General features: G+C 43.9%; 1 protein-coding gene across 1 annotated transcript in view; it reads left to right on the forward strand.

Annotated features, from left to right (window-relative positions):
• Nucleotides 1-21,278, forward strand: part of C7 (complement C7) — a 582,400-nt gene that overhangs the window by 262,204 nt on the left and 298,918 nt on the right. Inside the window, exon 9 of the mRNA XM_069627198.1 lies at nt 8,389-8,502. Coding sequence (XP_069483299.1) covers nt 8,389-8,502 — 114 coding nt within the window. The remainder of the gene's footprint in view (nt 1-8,388; nt 8,503-21,278) is intronic.

Raw genomic sequence — 21,278 nt, forward strand, 5'->3', positions numbered from 1 at the left:
CGCCATCAGGCTTTTTACAAGACGACAGGCAATCTGTGGCATTAGGACCCTTCCAACTCATAGCTCTTTCCTCTCAGAATGTCCAATGGAGTTAGGCAAAAAGTGGCTATATGCTGACATTTTGGTTTGATGCACAATTGCCTTACATTCTGGAGCAGTAGATTCATCCAGCATGACTAAGTCAGGAGGTACGGTCTGTGGACTGATGCTGCCTTCGCCGAGTATCTAATTTGTGACCCATATGCTGGTGCATAGGCTCAAGTCAGTTTGGCAGCTGAGCTCTACTTTATTGACTGGGACTTTTATCATAAGGTAATCTGAACAAAATTAAGTTTGACAATCGCTATCTACTTTATCTAGTGGAGGAATAGTTTTGTCAATCGAGGCTCCCCAAGCAATAACATCCATAACAGTCTCACATTTGGTCAAATCGTGGATAATTCTCTGCTTGATGATTTGCCAACTACTGGTAACATTAGGTGTTATATCCCCAAAGTTAGAAAGAGTAACAGCTCCCATAAAGGCATGTTCACAGAGTCAGTTTGTTGGCTACAGCCCTCATTCTCTACTTCCCTCTTTTTATTTTGTATACACCGTCTCCTTGAGGCACTTCTTGCCAGGACCGTCTTAATACTATGAGCAATAGGTGTTATGGGAACATGCTCGAGTTCCACTGGGGGTAGTAATGGTGAACCCCATTTTTCCCATCATGAATAGAACTCATCAGGTTACATGGAGGGAAGCCTAGAAGAGTTGATCTTGATACCATTTTATGCAAGCCATCCCTAGGAAGCGGCATTTTGAACAAGACGACCTCTGTATATTAGCAATGACACTGGTCATTAAAGAGTGATCATAGGTCCAGCCAAAGCAAATAAAGGCAAGGTGTACAGGAGATTAACTGGAAACACAAGACTCATGGGACGAACTCAAAGATTCTTCACTGTTTTGAAAAAAAGTGCCATAAAGCCTGATTTGGTTCCCTCTCCCCAGGCACACAATTGAGATGAGTTCTCAAGCTCACTGGGGGAAATGTAAGACTGCCTTTTGCACTTTTGCCACATCCTGGCTAGCTCAAGGGACTGACTGGCCCACAACAGGAACCAACTGCGTCTCCCACTCCCCATCTCTCAGGCGAGACTACTCCAATGCTTTCCAGCCCACTCCCGGGCACACCAGAGGATTCAAGTGACCACACGCAGAGAACACTGGATACTCACAGAGGTTGAGTTTGAAAGATCACAGGAAAGGACCAACAGCCAGCACAACGTCAAGCCGCACCACCTAGCGGCTGCTTCTGATGCACAGAGAATGGAGTCTAAAGGTTACTTGATCAAGCTTCTACTGATCAAGAAGAAGAGGGGAGTGAACCTCTCCCAGATCTTCTAAGGCGACACCCTTCAGATGAATCAGTAGAAGGGGAAAACTCTCTAGTAATCTGACTATGCAGCAACAGAAGGAGTGCAATGATTTGCTAACTCACTTTGCCCCTCTGTTCTCACACCAGACATGAACCCTTGGAACCAGCATGGCATTGCCACTGGTGATAGTGTACCTGTTAAAAGCAGGCACTACAGGAGTCAGATAATGTGAGGAATCATATAAAGGAAGAGGTCAACAAGATGCTGGACCTTGTTGCGATTGAACATTCCACAATACCGTGGGCTAGCCCAGTTTTGTTAGTGCAAAAAGGCAGGAACTAAAGAACTTAGATTCTGTTTGGACTATAGAGCATTAAATGCAGTAACAACGCCTGATGCCCATCCCTTGGCAAGGACAGGTGAACTGGTGGATAAGCTGAGCCCAGAAAGATTCCTCAGTAATTTTGACCTGACAAGTGGTTATTGGCAGATTGCCATGACTGACCAGTCCAAGGAAAATACAGCATTCACAACCCCAGAAGGCTTGTACCAGTTCCAGGCCATGCTCTTTGGATTAATAAATGCACCTGCCACATTTCAAAGAATGGTTAACCACGTTCTGCATGGGTTGGAGAACTTCTGCATGGCATTCGTGGATGACATTGCAGTATTCAGCCCTACCTTGGAAGAACATCTTGACCACCTGGGACATGTGTTGCAGGCCCTTCAACAGGCCAATCTGACCATCCATGCAAATAAATGCCAGGTTGGTCAGAGTAAAGTGGTCTACCTTGGTCATGAGGTAGGAGTAGGGGAGATTAAGCCTAGGCCACTCCAACTACTCAAGTATAAGTACGAACCTTCTTAGGACTTACTGGGTACTACAGGAACTTCATGGAGAAGTATAGGGCCATAGCTTCTCCTCTGAATACTGTATCCTCTCCCAAGTGCCCTAAAAAGGGCAAGTGGAATGAGGACTGCGAAAAAGTCTTCTAGGGGCTGAAAGATGCCCTTTGTAAAGCTCCAGTGCTGAGCGATCCATATTATACTCAGGCCTTATTAATCTAGACTGATGCTTCCAACACAGGCATAGGATCAGTCTTGAGTAAATTTGATAGAAAATGCAGCGAGTACCCCATCTTCGTTATTAGTAGAACATTAAAATAGGGAAACAAGGTGGACAACAATTGAATGTGAATGTTTTTCAATTGTGTGGACCCTGAAGAAATTCAGACCATTCCTCTATGGAATTACTTTCACAATTCAAACTGATCACCAACCCTTCAGGTGGCTGATGCAGATGAAAGGAGAAAACCCAAAATTGCTAATGTGGTCCATAAGCCTTGACATGGGAGGATACCTCAGGGGGAAACATGCTCGCCTTGGAAACAAGCTGACACGGAACACCACAGGTTTGATCTCCGGGTCCGCACTTAGAAACCTCTGGGTATTTAGCATGTTATAAATAACCTATCATATTACATCATATCATACAAAGCTTTGACTTTACTACTGAGCATAGGAAAGGTACCCAACATAAGAATGCTGAAGGTCTCTTCAGAAGGTATGACCGACTGGATCAAGAGAACCATCCAGGAGTGGATTAGATCCTCCTGCCCCTAGTCTGAGGGGACGAGTATTAGGGAGATGTATCATTTTTATGCTTCATCCTCTCTCCTAGGGTGACCCCCAGCACTTTTTACTGGACTTCTGGACCTTTTTCTGAAATCCTGAATGAGTGGAGCTTTTTTCCACTCATTCATTCTTATGGGATCTGTATTTTGAAACTCTATTCTTTGTATTGTACCTAACCTATGGAGTCTATTTTCATTCTTAACTCTTAAAGTCATCTGTATTTTACTATTGCAGCACACAGCTCCTTATGTGCAGTGTAGCTGGGGATTTTATCATCCTCCTTTGAGATTCTTTTCAGTATCCAGGAGTAACTACTGTTCTTCAGGATAGAGAGATACTTAGTATTTCTCCAGAAACTTCATAGTCTGAGAGAGTGGCACACACCACCTTATATGGAGTGCCAAAGGATACCTAGTATACCCCTTCTCTCTGCTCCTGTGACTTTATAATCACATAGACAATCTCCTAGTTATGGCTGGTGGCAGTGGATGTGTTCTACCAAGTATTGTGTGATTTTGCTACCACAGGCTATGTCTATAACCTCGGTAGTGCACTATAGGGGCACGCAAGTACCAACTTGTGACCTCCCTTCTTTTTTCGCCATTACTAGCGTGGTTGTTCTTTGGTAGCTCTTCTACCATTCTCGTAGGGGGAGCCCTGTGTGTGTGTTTTGCCTTTGGTGGGAACCCTTGGGTGTCCCCGCCTAGGCTCCAGAGTGTCTGGGCAGGCAGGAAGTGGGGAAGGGGATTTTCACCCCCCTGTCCTTTGTCTACCAGAGTGCCTGAATTTAACCAGCTCCCACTGGGGGTCTTGCTGTCCTTAGTGGACAGCCAAATGCCCCCTTTCTGTAAATCTCTGAGGAAGATTGAAGAGGAGTGAATGTTGGAACTGTATAAAAGGTGAGGCTCTTGGAGTGAAATGCTAGTCGACCGCTGGAAGCTAAACTAACCGAAGAAGAAGATGACCAGAGATGCCTGCAGAACCTTAAGGAGTGACACCATGAAGTGATCACTGTTGTCCTGACTCTGTTTTATGTGCGACAGAGGACCTCCAAAGATGACCTCTCCTTCCCTTTGACTGGTGGGAACAACCAGTCCCAAGATGAAACTTGATTTGAGCCATCTCCCGAGTTTCCAGAGCTACGGAACCCCAATACCAAGAGACTTGCTGCCCATTTCGAATGCATCATCATGGAAAGGCTGAATCTGTCCAAGTCTTTGCTGTGCCCTCAGGGACCCAATCCAACTCGACCATACCCCCTCATCAGAGTGTGGGACTGTAGGAACTGAAGAAGATTTACCGGGCAAATCACGTTCTTTGTTGGTGTTGCAAAAAAGGTGCCAAAACCACAGAGTGACCAGAGAAGCTGCTGAAGTCCTGCCTTTCGTAATCAGACCAAGGAATCTGGAGGTCGGGTGCAGAGTTGCAACATCATGGAGCATCCACCACAAACGTATAAACATATGCTTCAAACCAAAGGTACTGTGGGGAAAAAGGTATTGTTTACCTTGTTCAATAAAGTCACTCCAGACCGTTGGAGTGCACATAGAGGTGCTGAGGGCAACCCCCTCTTAGCTCCGATCCAAGCCGCTGATTTTGTCCCTTTAGCGAGTACATTAACAGGGTCTCCAACGTTTTTAAGCCTTCTTGTATCTTCTTTCCTAGAGACTAGAAAGTATCCACAGGAACATTTGACTTCTGCTGCTTTTCACGACTTTAAGCCTCTCCGAACTGCCTTTTAGCTACGGTTGCGTGTTGGACTTTAAAACATTGGCTGTGCAGGGAAATTGCCTCTACAACCTGAAGCTCTGCTAGGATAACACTATTAGGGAGAATTCTCAGAAATGCGCTTATTTCCCTTCACCTTAGAGAACCCAAGCAACTTTGCTGGATTTTGAGGACTTGTTTTTTTCCCCTGGATAGAGTGTGAGCCTTTGTCCCACTCTCTCAGGTATTTTGATGTGTGTTTTACTCTTGTGTTCTTTGGTTATGGCGTTTTAGATAACCCCATAGGCCTCATCTTTTTATTGTTGTGTCACACAGAACCTTTAATGCAGTGGCAGGGTGTCCTTTGGACTCACCAAGGTTTAAATACATGTTCTGGGATGAACTACTGTTCCCAGAGAATGTAAAGTTAAATTGAGTTTACTAGTCTTTTTAAATCCAGAGACCCAGCACAAACTATGCTCCTATAGAGTGCTGGAGGGGATACTTAGTATCCACTATCTCTAAACACTCTTGTAGCTGTTAAAAGCTACCCTTTTCCATTGAAATAGCTGGTGGCAGTGGTTTTATAACAAAATACCATGATTTTTCCCGACCGCGAACACTGGTAGCTAAAAATAGGGGCCGCCATGTTTTTCAATATGGCGCCCAAGACCCCTCTGTAAAAATAGACTATGGTCATCTTTTTTTGTCGTTTCTTTGTGGAAAGGTCCATCTGGTGTTTAACTCTGCACGCCAAACTAGATTTGGTCCCTTTGTTCGTGGGCCTTTGACGGGCTTCAGGACTGAAGTCCGCCCATAGCATGTGAATGTCTGGGGTGGGCAGGAAGTGAGGGAGGTGCCCGAAACTCCCTTAGTCTCCTAGGAGACCCAAATGCACTCTGACGTGATTGGCTGCCTGATTGTCCGGCAAGGACAGCCACCCTGCTGGGTGAGTGGCAGCTAGGCTGGAATGGATGGGAGAAAACTGTTTAAAAGGCAAGTCTCCAGGACTGGAAGGCAGAGTCGACCACTGGAACAAAAGAACCGAAGGCGAGCTAGAAGAGGACGGCTGCTGTAACCACTGGACCGTTGATTTGCCCGGTGAAGCCCTGCTGCAACCCTGAATTGCCAGATCTACAATTGACAGAGAAGCTCCTTCAAGGACGGCTTCTTCCTTTGAGTTGGTTGGACCAATCAACTCAGCAAACGCCTGGATACCATTCTCGGAGCTGGTTGAGGTTAACAAGGGGGAAGGACACCAGTTTGTGTTTGGAAGACACAGCTACTTGAGCTGAAGTGACACCATTTTGTTTGCTCTAATGACGGTCCTGTGCAGTGCAGGAGTCCCCCGACGTCCTCCCTCTTGTCCCCACGACTGAGGCTCAGGAACAGCGAGACCTGCCGGACCTGCCAGGAACCAACGTCTTCAGCTGCATCTTTTTGCTCCACTTTAAGGTACTGTGTCATATGGTTGAGAGACCCCAACTCTCACCGTGGAAGTTTGTTAAACTTTCCCAATTTGCAGGCCTAATTAGCTTGTTACCCAACATATCTTGCTTTATGGTCCAACTACTTCTAAAACCGTTTACAAAGACTTCTCCATTTGTACCAGAACTGTGCTGTCCTATCAAAGAACACTAGACTATTGACTTTAGCCTGGCATATTGAATTGAACTGACCCTCCTGGTACATTGAACCTTTGCATTGTCTGAAAGAAGTGTTTTATAACCCTTTCTTTTCTACAAACCTATGCTTTTTATTCCCATTGAAAAGTCCTGAAGTGCTATTTGGCTCCTTTTTCCTTTTATTACTGTAGTATATTGGTGTTTAATATTGAGCTGATTCCTACTAGTGAAAGTGTTCTAAATGACTGTGTAAATAAATGTTTAAGTATTTTTTTACCAAGAAACCTTGACTGTGTCTACTTGAACCACTGTGATTGTGATACTTCTGTGTAACTTCTTCTACTGCTCACATTCCCTCTTGAGATAAACCTGGCTGCTCAGCTCGCTACCAAAAGTGTGTGGTACAGACTTATACCAAAGGTTGGTTTTTGCTTACACCTGTAGTCCTAATTGTGTGTGGTATTCCCAGAGGGTACTGCCTGCAATTCTGCCTAACAAACACTAACCAACTGTTTTCCTATCTTATATGTTTATACTGACTAAATGCAATCACTGTATTACTTTGTGGGTGCGCGTTATTACCAATAGTACAATAGACATGTCAAACTCCTGTAACAATTGTGCACGTTCAGCAACTACCAACTAAGAAGTGGTCTTTTGAAAGTATTGTAAAGTATACCTATGGCTTTTAGTTTATTGTGCTAAGTTTTTAACATTGACACCTGTGTAAATATAATACATCTATATTTTAATATACTTTTATGTGTAAGTGTTTAATTGATGTGCATTACTAGCTAGGTTCAGTATACTTACCTACAGCTCACATCTTCCTCTTAAGATAAGCCTGACTGCTCTGCCACTCTACCAAGGTCCTTGAGTAGTACAACTAAAAGTTGGGGATCTACAAACCACTGGGATAACATACTAAAGGCTTACCTCCAAGTGGGACTTTAGGAAAACTCCCCTAACAAGGGTGCAGGCCTGGGCTCAGGGGAACCTATGTCAGCACACCAGTAATTCTATGCATGTCCCTTGGTCCACACAGACAAAGGGATGACACAAAGCAAATTAGCGAGAAGGCGGACTTAAAACATAAATGAGTACCCCAATCGCTCACAGATTGATGCATTGGGTTACTAGTGCAGTCAGAAAAAGTGCCTTGAAGACAAAATTAATTACAGTGCCACCAACCTACTCCAGAACACACTTGTAAGATAATAGAGTCACCCTTAGAGTAAACCTTGGTGCTAACAAATGACCCCTGCCACATAGGCTCCCAAGGCAGTACAACACAGAAAGGTTTGCAATGACAAGAGAGCATCGTCGAAGCCCCTCTTGCCAGAAAAGTAAAGTTAAAGAGGTGAGGCACCTGGCAAAAAGAAAGCCAAATAGATTAAGGTTCACTCACAAAGTGGGTCCAGAGAATGCCCGACTTGGAATTGTGGCCTAACAATCTATTTGTGTCTTTTGCAAAGGCAAGAGAGCAGACATTTTGAAAAATCTGTATCTTCGCCATTAAAACAGCAAGGTTCAGTAGTGATGCCATGAATTAACTTCTGAGCCGAAGCCATAAAGAAATTGAGGGCATGACCTTTCCCAGAATAGAGACTCTGTAAGAAGACATGTTTATGCTTCTGGTCACTTGTGAACTAGATGCCATGTCAGAGAGGAAAACTGAACCCTAGGTTTTGTTTTTCACTGTGGGAGATATAGATTTTCAACAGTACTATTCTACAAAGGGATGGAGTGAGTTTGGTTTACGGGTGCTTGTAAGTTGCCCGAGGCAGGGTTTCTTTAATTCCGATACATAATTTACAGTTTTATGCATCAGGCTAAATGTAGCGTTGTGATCATCTGTGCATCCACGTTAAGGGTTAACACGATGTAACAAATGTTTTGTATATCTATTAACAGATATGAACAATCATGTGTACATTGCAAGATTTTCTTTGTTTTTTCCAATCACAGTCCAGAAAAACTCTGTAAATATAGCCTTTTAGTTTAATATTATCGAACATTAGATGAACTCATTAAACAGAAGTACTATTATGTCTTTTTAGGTATGAGCAAGTATGAGATGGAAAAATGCACTAGTTCCTCATCTGGGTTTTTGTTTTGGAAGAAAAAAACCACAGAGTGCAAGAAATTAGAGCAGTTATTAAGGTGGTCTTCAGGTAGGTGTTTTAATATGTACTTTGTAAAATATGTCAATATAATACAATGCATTTGATGGATACATATAACTCTGACAAGTAATTTGTAATGCACACATTTGCCATTTGCTATAGGTATAGCCGTGTAGCCTTAGGAGCTTTATCTGAGTGACAACCTGCCCTGCTTGGTGTGGTCTGACATCATGTAACGCATATATTTTATTTATATATTGCAGACTGCTATGTATTTTATCAAACACAACCTTGAGTTACACAGATATCAAGGCAACGTTGCATGATCAACTTGATAACAAAACATTATCATGGGGGATTATCAATTTAGCAACAGTTTGCTGTAGCATTAGTGCTGTAGGAGAAAATGTGAGTGGTTGGTGGGTTTGGGTTGTCCATGTCAGTTTCTCATGATGGATGGGGTGCTAAACAAGTGTTCACTATTTCACTGTATATAAAAAGTATTGAGTGACGTGAAAAAATCACCCATTTTGATTAGCAGTTGTTAACCAGAAATATTGGTATAGTACAGCAGATAGTTGAAATACTTGGAAGAATTGTGCTATTGGTAATAGAAGCATGAAACGTGGGCCACAAATACTATGAATGGAAAGGTTTTATTTTGGCTAGGAGGCCATTTCAGATTTTCGCCCTAACAGTAATGGCGGCCGTTCAAAATGGCAGCCTCGGAAAATTGCTAATCTGCTCTTTCGTATGTTATTTAATGACTTTACTTCCATATAAAATGTGATTTTCTGTGAATTTATGTTATAAATATGTGTGCAAAACATCCAATAGGTCATAAAAATGCAGATACAAAACAGGGTGCGTAAAAAGAGTAGTGTAGTATTATTATCATTTTTTGGTTCACAAATGAAGGAGTTTGTATGACAATTTAAGAAGAAAAAGAAGATAAGAATATGGAGAAAGTACATAATTTGATGAATCCGTTCAAGCCTGATACTTCTAGACAAATCACACGAAACAGGTGTCCCATGGGATTTACCCTTATTTTGTTTGTGGCCCTCTTTTTGATTATTGGGATTCAAATTTTCTTTTCCCTCTTTCTTGTGCTGCTTCCATTCTTCCTTCTTGTGAGTAGCCTCAGAATCCTTATGAGTGGCTCTGTTGGCTACATATAAGTCAGCACCTTGTGCTACCTTCTTAGGATACATATCCTTAGAGTCAGCCAAGTGCTGTCTCAGCTCAGGAGAGCAGGCATCAAAATAGTCTCAAGTAAAAAAAGGTTTCTCATTCCTTCAAAGGAGTTCACTCTGTAACCCTTAAACCAACCATATAAGTTCTTCAAACATTCACATACCCAGGTAGCCCAAGGGGTACCATCAGAGTCCTAAACCTCTTAAGGTACTGGGGAGGAGTATTCCCAAATCTGGATATTAATGCCATTTTAACTAACTCATATTCTTTTCTGCCACTGGCACTCAACTCCATAACAGCATCACAACCATTCTGGGGGAGCCAAGCCATGAGTCATGCAATCAAATCATTCCCTCATATCTCGTGTAGACTATACGTGTATTCAAATGTACTCAGCCAAACCAACACATCAAGTTTAGGATCATATATACTTACAGCTTCTTTAGGCAGGTAGCAAGGCCTCTTGGGACTGGTAGACCTAGAGGACCATGAAGCAGTATCAAGGGACATCTTTTTCATTTCCATTTCTTGCTCCATTTCTCTTTCTCTGAGTTCCACCTCCTGTTGTTTGCTTTCAGAATTTACTTCACGTTTTTTTGAATTGCAGCTCTAATCTTAGTCTTTCAAGTGAAAGATATTATGGGCTTAGATTATAACCTTGTGGGGTCAGGATAGGAAGTGGCTAAGGCATAAGGGCATGTTGTGGAAGAGGGTTGATCCCTTTTGGAGATTCCTCTCCCTCTTCTGTATATTCTTGCAGATTGGAGTTGACTCTAAACTAGCGTCCTCATCATTCTCTTCCATATCATTTTGGTTAGTAGGTGTTACAGGCCTACTTCCCGTACTTTGGTGATTGAACAACCTTGTAATAAGTTCACTTTTTCTTTCTTTCAGAGGTAGACCCTTTGCTTTACATAAATCTTTCAATTGATCTACAGTCAAGTTAGTAGGTGCTGACTCATTATAGTGATCCATACTAGACATTTGTTACAAGTTGCTTATTTTTTTGGTGGAGTTTAGCCTTGTGGCTGGTTTAGTTGGGAACAAGTACAATCAATAGTCACTGTAACCACTCTATGCCAATCCCCCGCCTGCCAATAGTGTTATGTAAGAATTGGGGCAATCACACTGTGTGAGACTACACAAGACTTAATTGCTTGGTATTAGGTAACCCACCTTTTGGTATAGGTCTGTACTACACAAGTTGGTAGTGTGACTGAGCAGCCAGGCCTATCTCAAGAGGGGTAAATGTGAGCGTAGAGCTGTACAGATAAAATCAGCCAATACAAGTAACTTTAAGCATTCTTTAAAAGGGCAATTGTTAGTATCAGCCAAGCAAACTTTACAATAACCTTTCAACAGTCAATAACGTTGGTGAATACTCTTTGGATATACTAATACATTTTTCCTACACCCTGAAGTGACTTCAATAACAAGGATAGTATTGCATTTATATATAACACCAATATACATTGAAGATTCAGTGTTTTTTCAGAAAGGAAGAGTTATGGAAAAAAAGAAAGGTTAGAACATACTTTGTTAAAACGTAAAGACAGTTGGGATCCTCCAATGAAGTCTAGGTAAGGCTTTCCCAGCAGTAAAATTGTTCAACAAATTACATCCTATGCGGGACAAGCAATACCAAAGTCAATGGATTCAGAAAGGTGCCTTTAGGGAGCCAGGACAGCCAAAGTCAACTTGGACAAAGTCTATAGTTCTGATGCACTTCTTCGATAAAAGTCGTTCACAAAGTCAGATAGTTCAGAAAATCATTGTAGGAACACAAACTGTTAAGCTTGTGCAAAGTGGGGTTAAAATCAACTCAGAAAGTTAAGCAAGTGCAAATCTCAAGTTAGAATCACGACTTAAGGTGACAAGGTAAGTACCCCAAGCCCAAACAGTACCTCTGGTATGAAGAAAAGTGTTCCAGCTGGATTCCGTCTTGTTGCAGCTAAGCAGACTCTGGTTCCTGAGCATCAGCCGGGGGGACATGAGGGTGGACGTCTGGAGGGCTTCTGCAGCAGTACTCGTAAGGTTGTGGCAGCTATGAGCTCTCTTCAATTTAGCGGCACTTCGCTTTTTCAGCGCTTCACAAACAGCACTGATGCAGAACGAATATCTCCAGTTGAACTTTCCATACTCCATCGGTCCTGTACTCTGGTAAAGGGACTCTGTATTGGGATTTCCTACTTCTGGAGTGTCCTTAGGAGGCTCCTGGAGCTTTTGGCTGGATTCGTTCCAGGGCAGATGTTGCACTCGGTTATGGACACTCGACCCCTGGCATTGGGCCTCTGCAGCAATGGAGAGGCACAGCAAGTTGGGGATTGCGCCAAAGTGGAGTTTGCCTCAAGGTTAGTAGGTCCCACTAACCCAAGGGAAGAAGTCATCCCACACGGAGCTTCTCTGTCGACATGAAAAAAGGAGGTCAGCACAGCAGCAGGGCCTCACCGGTACCTCGAGCTCCAGGAGGTTGCACCGGGCTTCTCGTCACGATTTCTACTTCAGATGTTTCTTCCAGTGGTCGACTCTGCCTCTGGTCCCAAAGCCCTTGCCTTTTAAGCAAGTGTTCCCATTCATGCACAGCCTAGGCTGTCAATCACACAGCAGGGTGGCTGTCCTTTCAGGACAGCCAGCCGGACAATCAGGACTGGTTTTCGTTCAGGAACTTCTAGAGACAAAGGACAGCCAGCCAGTCAACCAGGACTGGATGCATTCAGGCATTCCTAGAGACAAATGACAGGGGAGTTTCGGGAATCTCCCTCACTTACTGCACTTCCATACACACTGGAGCCAGGGGCGGGCTTCAGGGCTGAAGCCCGCCAAAGGCAAAACACACAAAGGGCTCAAACCTGTCTCAACACACAGAAAAATCCAAGAAAAACTTCACAAACAGAAAATGGCATAAAAGAAGACAGGGGCCATTTTGACAAAATAGACACGCATGGGTGCTGTACTGCAGCTGAGGGTTCAGCCTGCGGTAGAAAAGCACAATTGTAGTAAAAAGTAAACCACTGCCACCAGCCATTTAAAATAGTGAGGGTAACAAAAAATGTTACATGAGAAAGTAGGAAAAGGGGCTACTAAGTAACCCCCCAGCACTCCACATAAAATGGTGTGTGCTGGACCTACAAAGAGAAAAGGTAAGTAAGATCAAGGTTACCTTACTATTCTTGGGAACAGTAGTTCACCCAAGTTATTTAAACCTTAAGAGAAATCCAAAGGACTTCTCAGTGACACTGCACTGAAGGTGATGTGTGTCACTATACAAAAAGCAAATGCCTATGGAGTTTGTCAGACTCCAAAAACATAAAATCCTAATCAGGGAAATACGCATGAGAGAGTGAGAAGAAGGTCCCACTCACTCAAGAGTTCAAATGAAAAAGTCCTAAATCCAGCAAAAGAGCTGGGGGTCTCTAAGGTTGAAGGGAATTAGCACAGAAATGAAAATTCTCCCTAACACTCGCCCCCCCACACCCACAGACTAAGTGACACGAGGATTTGATCCACTCCTGGATGAATCTCTTATTCCAGTCAGTCATGCTTTCTGGAGAGGCCATCAGCATTTTGGTGATTACACCCTGACAAATGTTCTATAGTGAAATGAAACCCTTGGAGGCTGATTGACCATCTCAACAATGTAGGATTTCCCCCCTTCATTTGCATTAACCATCTCAAGGGTTGGTGGTCAGTCTGAATAATGAAAGTAGAACCATTCAAGTATGGCCTACAGTTTTCCTTGACCACACAATGGCAAAACATTCACGTTCTATAGTTGTCTACCTTGTCTTTTGGTCCTGCAGCGTTCTGCTAATGAATCAAATAGGGTGTTCCTTGCTTTTCTCATCCAATTGACTCAAGACTGCACCTATCCCTATATTGGAAGCATCTTTCTGTACATTGAAGGATTGGTTATAATCGGGAGCTCTCAAACCTGAAGGCTTGCAAAGGGCTTCTTTCAGTCCTTCAAAGGCCTTATTGTGCTTGTCATTCCACCTGACCTTCTTGGGGCATTTGGGTGAGGAGATAACATTTAAGGGAGAAAATATGGTCCCATAATTCTCTATGAAATTCCTGTAGTACACAGTGAGACCTAGGAAGGCTCTCGCTTGGGGTTCAGTAGTAGGGGTGTCCCTGTCTTGTACAGCTTGTACTTTACTAGGCAATTGCCTAATTTCACCTCCTCCTATCTCATTCCCAAGTGAGACCACTTTACTCTGACCAATTTGACATTTATTAGCCTTTATGGTCAGATGGGCCTGTTATAGAGTCTGCAGAACATATCCTAGGTGGTGAAGATGCTCTTCCCAGGTGGGGCTGAACACTGCAATGTCATCCAAGTATGCCATGCAGAAGTCCTCTAACCCATTCAGAACTTGATTCACCATCCTTTGGAATATAGCAGGTGCATTCTTAAGTCCAAAAGGTATAACCCTAAACGGGTGTAAGCCTCCTGGGGTGGAGAATGCAGCTTTCTCATTGGCATGGTCTTTCAGTGCTGTTTGCCAATACACTGAGGTCAGATCAAATGTGCTGACGCACTGGTTGAACCAAATTTGTCCACCAGTTCATCTGTCCTTGGTAATGGATGTGCATCAGTCGTGGTGACTGCATTAACAGTCCTATAGTCCACGTAGAATCTCAACTCTTTGGTTGCTGCATTTGGCACTAGTTCAACTGGACTAGCCCATGGACTGGTAGATGCCTCAATAACCCCAAGGCCAAGCATGTTCTTGACCTCCTCCTTTATTTGAGATCTGACATAATCTGACATTCTGTAACCCCTACTTTTAACAGGGAGACTGTCATCAGTGAGAATATCATGCTGGCCCTAAGGAGTCAAGCCTGGTGTCAGGGGAACAGGTAAGCAAACTAATTTAACAGAGCCTTGCACTCCTCCTGTTGATGCAGACTCTAATCTGAAGAGAGTTTAACTCCTTCACTTATCTCAACTGAAGTGGATCTCCTGGGGAGATCAGGGAGAGGCTCACTCTCCTCCTCCTCTTGATCAGAGGCTAAAAGCAAAGCTCATAGTTCTGGTCTGGAAACATACGCTTTCAGACGGTTAGTGTGATAGACCGTAGGGGCCTCCCTGGGGTTGCCCAAGTCCACTAAATAACGGGCCTCTCCAAGTTTGCCTACAACCTTGAAGGGTCCAATACACTTATCCTGTAAGGCCCTCTGCCTTGTAGGAACCATAACCAATACGAACTGGTCTGGAGTAAACTCCACCATGTTGACCTTCTGGTTGTGCCAATGTTTGACCAGAGCCTGACCAGCTTTCAGGTGTTCTGAAGCTTCTGTCATCATCAGTGCCATCCTCCTCCTGAGGCCCAGCACATAGTCAGTGACTCTCACTGACTGTATGGAAGGAACACTCTCCAACCCTTCCTTAATCAGAGTCAAAGGACCTCTGACTGGATGACCATAAATAAGTTCAAAGGGGTGAAACCCACCCCTGCTTGAGGGACTTCTCTGTAAGCAAAGAGTAGGCATGGCAGTAGAAGGTCACACTTTCTTCTAAGGGGTTCTTCTAAGGCACCTATCATGCTCTTCACCAATCCATTGGTTTGGGGATGGTAGGCTGTTGAGAACTTGTAAGTCACACCACCGTTTCTTCCACATGGTCTGCCTGTAGTGGGACATACAATGTGATCCCTTGTCGGAAATGACTTCCTTAGGAAACCCCACCCTGGTAAACATACTAAGGTGGGCCTTAGCCATTGCCTGAGCAGTAACAGTTCTCATAGGTATTGCCTCAGGGTACCTGGTAGCATGGTCTACCACAACCAATATAAATCCATTGCCTGAGGAAGTTGGAGGGTCAAGGAGACCAACAATGTCAATCCCCACCCTCTCAAAGGGGACACCCACCACAGGGAGGGGCACTAATGGTGCCACATTCTTGGACCCACTCTTGCCAGATGTCTGACAAGTGTGGCAGCTCCTACAGAACTTATCTACATCTGCACCCGTCTTGAACCAGTAGAAATACAGAGATAGCCTCTCTTTGGTCCTCTTGAAACTCTAGTGGCCAGCCAGAGGGATCTTATGTGCCAACTATACGAACTTCTGTCGGACCTCCTGATGAACTACCAGTCTCCTGTAGTCCCCTGGGATAGACTCAATAAGTTTACTATAGAGGAGGCCATCCTCCCAGTAAAGCCTATGATTCCCTGGCTCTTGCCCTTCCAGCTGGGAAGCTTTCTGTTGGCAAAGACCTTCTAGCGAGGGACCCTCTCTTTGACCTCTGCTGGAGTCTGCCCTAGAGGGTCCACTTTCTGTAAAGTTTGCATCTCAGGATGGCCTTTAGGATCCCGATCTCCAACGTAGGGAAGGTTTTCTTCCAGCTTTGGGTCACCAGTAGCTGACTCTTTTTGGTTGGTCTTCCCACTCAGACTCAGCTGGGGAAGGGGTCACTGGGGTGACCTGGGACTGTCCTCTTTGGGATGTCCCTTGCTTGTGAACAGGGTTAGGTTTCATACCTTTTTTTTCTCCTAGAGACTTTAGATTTCTCCTTTATCTCTTTCTTTTTCCTGGGGAAAGAAGGGTGGCGTTCCTGTAGACCGGGGGTAAGAGGAATCTCCTCAACCTCCCATTGAGAGTCTCCTAAGGTTGCCTCTCTGGTTAATCTTGTTTGGTCATGCTTCCTTTTACTGGGAGGCCTGGAGGTACTAGATACAACTCCAAGAGTTTTCAAATCATTCCCCAACATGACTCTCCAAGGCACTTCATTCTGTACACAGACAGGTATTCTAACAGTCAGGTGTATGCACTGTGTTAGGCAAGATTGTATGCAGTACCCTGTGGGAGACTGCACCAGCCTTGACCTCTTGGCAATAGTTAACCCAACCTTTGGTATAAGCATGTACTACAAAAGTTGGTAGAGTGACTGAGCTGCCAGGCTTATCTCAAGAGGGGTCAGTGTTAGCAGTAAGGCTGTTACACAGAGATTCACACTGACGAGTATCCAAATAAACACTTACACTCAAGGTTTCCTGTTTAAACAATTATTAAGAATTATTTAGAAGGGAGCAATATAGAAGTAACACAAAAAGACACTAAAAATTGACACTCTCTCAGTTTCTTTAAATCATCAAATACCCATTTGGGATGGCACACAGATTCTTCCTACACCCTGGGGTGAGTTAAATAACTAGGAAACTGTGGACATTAATATAACATTGGTAGATTTAGAGCAACACTGAGGTTGTGTTAATAAGGAGAAGATAAGGGAATAAAACAATGGTTAACAAATATTCTTAAGCAGGTAAATACTTTTTGAACCCTCCAATGCAAAGTAAATTAACACTTTCCTGAGCGAAAGGCAACACACAAAGTCAAAGGTAGGAAGAGTCTTTCAGGGAGCTAGGACAGCCAATGTTAGTTGAGCAATAGTCTAGGCGAGCTGAAGCACTTCTTGCAGGTAGGTAAAAAGTCTTACACAATGTTTTAGAAGTTTTTGTCTAAAATGAAATCAATCTAGGGTCACAAGCTGGGTGACTTGTGATGGGCAAAGCTGTAAGCATCTCTGCAAATGCAACCAAGGCAAGTCTCAACTGAGAGCTAGCATAGCTACACAATAAGAGGTAAGTCCTCTTAGTATTACAGTACCTTTGGTTAGAAGGAAAACTGCTTCCAGCTGGCTTCCGTTCCTGTGTAGGTCTGAAGATCCTGTTGTTCCTGGGCCTCAGTCATGGGGACAAGAGGGCGGACGTCTGGGGACTCCTACACTACAAATGGAAGGTCGGCGGCAGCAACGGGCAAACTTCAAATCAGCGGCACTTTGCGGTTTCAGCTCCTCGCGACTCTTGCAAATATCACCACCATGGTTCTCGGATACCATGATGGACTTTCTTTGTATCTGGGGTCCAGCACTCTTTTGAGGTGGTTCAGGCTTGGTCAGTCCTGCTTCATGGAGCTTGGGTCTGACTTAAAGGCACTCACTCGATTCTGGTGTTTCTCTCCCTGGCAATCGGTTCCTGCAGAAGCAATGGAAGTACAGCCAGCTCTGAGTGGATTTCCAAGTGAGCTCGTCTTGGGATTGATTGGTCCCACCAACCCAAGGGGAGAAGTCATCCTTTGCAGGTCTTCTCTAGTCGAGACGAATTCGGAGCTTCAGCACTGGAGTAGGGCTTCACCGGGCAAACTAACGGTCCATGAGTTGCAGCAGGCGTCTCTTCCAAGTTCTTCTTCAGATTCCTTCATCCAGCGGTCGACTCTGCCTTCCAAGCAAAAAGCCTTGCCTTTTATGCAGGTTTCTCCCATTCATTAGCAGCCTAGCTGTCAATCACACAGTAGGGTGGCTTTCCTCCCAGGACAGCCCTCCAACCAATCACTTTTGGGTGCATTCCTGTAACCAAGGGGACTAAGCACAGGGAGATTTGGGCACCTCCCTCGCTTCCTGCCCTGCCAGACACGCTGGAGCCAGAGGCCGGCTTCACCAATGAATCCTGCTAAAGACAAAAAGAACAATGGGACCAAACCTGGCTTGGCGCACAGAGTAAATCTCAAGAACGACCTTTCCAACAAGAAATGGCAAAAAAAGAAGCCCAGGGCCACTTTGACAAAAATGGGCATCCATGGGTGCTTTACTGCAGCTGCAATTGCAGCCTGCGGTAGAAACACACAATGGTAGGAAAAAGTAGACCACTGCCACCAGCCATTAATTGTAGAAAGGTTAACATAAAAATGTTACATGAGAAACTAGAAAAAGGGGATACTAAGTAAACCCTCCAGCACCATATTGTAAGATAGTGTGTGTTGGGTCTAGAAGATTACACAATGTAAGTAAAGTCAATTTCACTTCACTGCTCTTGGAAACAGTAGTTTCACGAAGAGAAGGTATGTAAACCTTTGGGAAATGTAAGAGACTTCCCTGTGCCACTGCACTGAATGTGCTGAGTGTCACAATGTAAAGATGATGCCTATGGAGTTTGTCAGACTCCAAAGTCAAACAAAACATAGAGTCCAACTCACAGAAAAATACATGATAGAGTGGGGAAAAGGTCTCACTCTCTCCATGCTAGAAATTAAAAGTCCTACAGTCCAGCAAAAAGAGCTGGGGGTCTCTAAGGTAGAAGGGAATTAGCAAATTTCTAAGAATTCTCCCTAATACTCACCACCCCTACCCCCATACTAAGGGACAGGAGGATTTAATCCACTCCTGGATGAATCCCCTTACTCCTGTCCGTCATACTTTATGGAGGGACCAACAGCATTTTGTTGATTACACCCTGACCTGTGTTCTATGGTGAAATCAAATCCTGAAAGCAGATTGACCATATTTATTTAGAATTTTAATTCCATCGCGCCACAAGCCCGCAGGCATCAGGGCGTGCAAACAACAAAAAAGACAGATGACCAAAATGAAAGAAACAAGCGAAGAACTCTGAAGCGGAACTTGCAAGGCACTTAATAAATGGGCAGCAAGGCAAAAAGAAATGTTTAGCCAAATAGCGTGTTCGGAAGATGACCTGAGAGACAATCCAGAAAGAGTGAAACGCAAAATGGAAAATATGGAGTGGATCGTCACAATCGACAAAGCAAGTACAAATAAACTGTTGGCCCATCTTCCACCAACATTCAACAAAGTTAAAGTACCTCAGAACTATTGCACTAAATTCCCAAACAAACAGATGCGAAGCATGTTCATGAAAGTGAGACTAAACTTGTTGATGACACACGAAATCCTGGCCATCCGTTCCCCTTCGACAGACAATGGTTGCCGCCTATGCAAAAATAGAGAGCAAGCGGAAACACTGAAACACTTGGTGTTGTCGTGCCCAAAGACACAACAAAACAGAGACGTCTACCTCCAGTCCCTCCTGCAAGGTGCCGTAACGGTTGATGAAGAGTCGGTATGGAACAGGTTAATATCAGGAGAGACTACAAGATGGACACTGGCAACTGTCAAACTAATAGAATTAGCTTTCAAAAAGATCAATAAATTGACGATAGAGGTGGCTGCAACTCAATCTGACCCCTAGAGAGGGAAGGTCTATACATCTCGATGGTCACATTACGCTCAACAAACAGGGAACAATCAACTCCTGTCGAAGAGTGGTTTCTATAAACAGAAACTTCCTTCATGTCCTTCCCTCCGTGGGGTCTTTCGAAACAGCAAGACACCACAAAACGAAGAAATTCTTAAGAAACAAAGACACCAAGATGCTCGGAGTCAAAGCCATAAAGAGTATGAGACACTTAGAGTCGAAGATTCTTGTAAAAATCAAAAGATTCTTTTTGATTAAAATTCAAGTAAAATGAAGAAAAAAAACAGGACAATGCGCTGGGAAAACCAATAGACGAGAGCGCAGGGGTCAGGAGGACATCACCAAGGTAGAATGAGATACTAGTCTGGTGAAATAATGAAGAGGAAAGTTTTCAGCACCTTCTTAAACTTTGTGGGTGTATCAACAGCTCTGATACTGAGTGGCAGCACATTCCATTTGCATGGACATTGGTCATTAAAACTACACCCACCTGTCTTCACCAGCTTAAACCTCGGTTGAGTCAATCTAAGATGGTTTTGTGATCTAAGTGGGTGATTTCTGACATATGGCTGGGGGCGTGCTTAGAGATATTCAGGGGTGGCATTCACCACGCATGTATGTGTTAAAGTTAAAATTTTGTAGGTGATGCGATGTTTCACTGGTAACCAGTGGAGGCCCCTTATGGCAGCAGTACTATGAGAGCATCTAGCCAGACCTGCAACAGCCTGTAGGGCACCATTCTGGGTAACCTGAAGCACAGCTATAACAGATTTAGCGCATCCACTAAACAAAGTTGTTCCAGTAATCGAGACGGGTGTTTATGAGAACAGAGGCAAGTGTCAACAGGTTCTCTTGTGTGAGAAAGGGTTGGATGTTATGGAGAAGCTTGTTTATCAGACTACAGGAGGAACTAACAGAGGCCACGTGTTGACACATAGAAAGTTCGGCACCCAGGACCACGCCCATAGTTTTTACCTTTTTTTCATTGCGATGGACGAATCCATGATTTGAAAATTTGCTTACTCTGCTAGAAGAGATCTCAACTTTTGACTAGAAGCAACAATGAGCAGCTCAGTTCTACTTGCGTTGAAGACAAGAACATTTACGGCCATCCAAACATGGATGGCCTTAAAGATGGTGTTCAAAGTTTCAAAATCCGAGAGATATGAACCTGAGAGTTTGATGATGACTTGAGTGTCATCAGCATAATTTGCCACTAGCATGCCCAAACTAATCAACAGAAGCAAAAAAGGGATCATATAGATATTGAACAGCATCAGAGAGATGCACAACCCCTATGCGATGCTGCAGGTGATCTTAGAGGGAACAGAAGAAACATCACCTACATTTACTCTTAAGTTCCTTGGTCCCAAAAAAGAAGAAATCCAGAGCGCAGCTTTAGGCGAACAGCTGCAACAGATGGTAGTCTATTGGCTAATAGAGCATGGTCTACGAGATCAAATACCGAAGGAAAATCTAAAAGCATCAGAGCTGATAAACGCCCTTGGTCCATATTCTGGAGTAGATCGGCCTTGAGATCCAGCATAGCCGTCTCAGTAACAAAGTCTTTCCTAAACCCAGATTGGCTGGGGAGCAAGATGTCATGAGCCACTAAATAGTCCTGGAGTTGCAAAT

This window comes from Ambystoma mexicanum, chromosome 6p (genome assembly GCF_040938575.1).
Source record: "Ambystoma mexicanum isolate Mex_15411 chromosome 6p, UKY_AmexF1_1, whole genome shotgun sequence".
Classification (NCBI taxonomy): Eukaryota; Metazoa; Chordata; class Amphibia; order Caudata; family Ambystomatidae; genus Ambystoma; species Ambystoma mexicanum.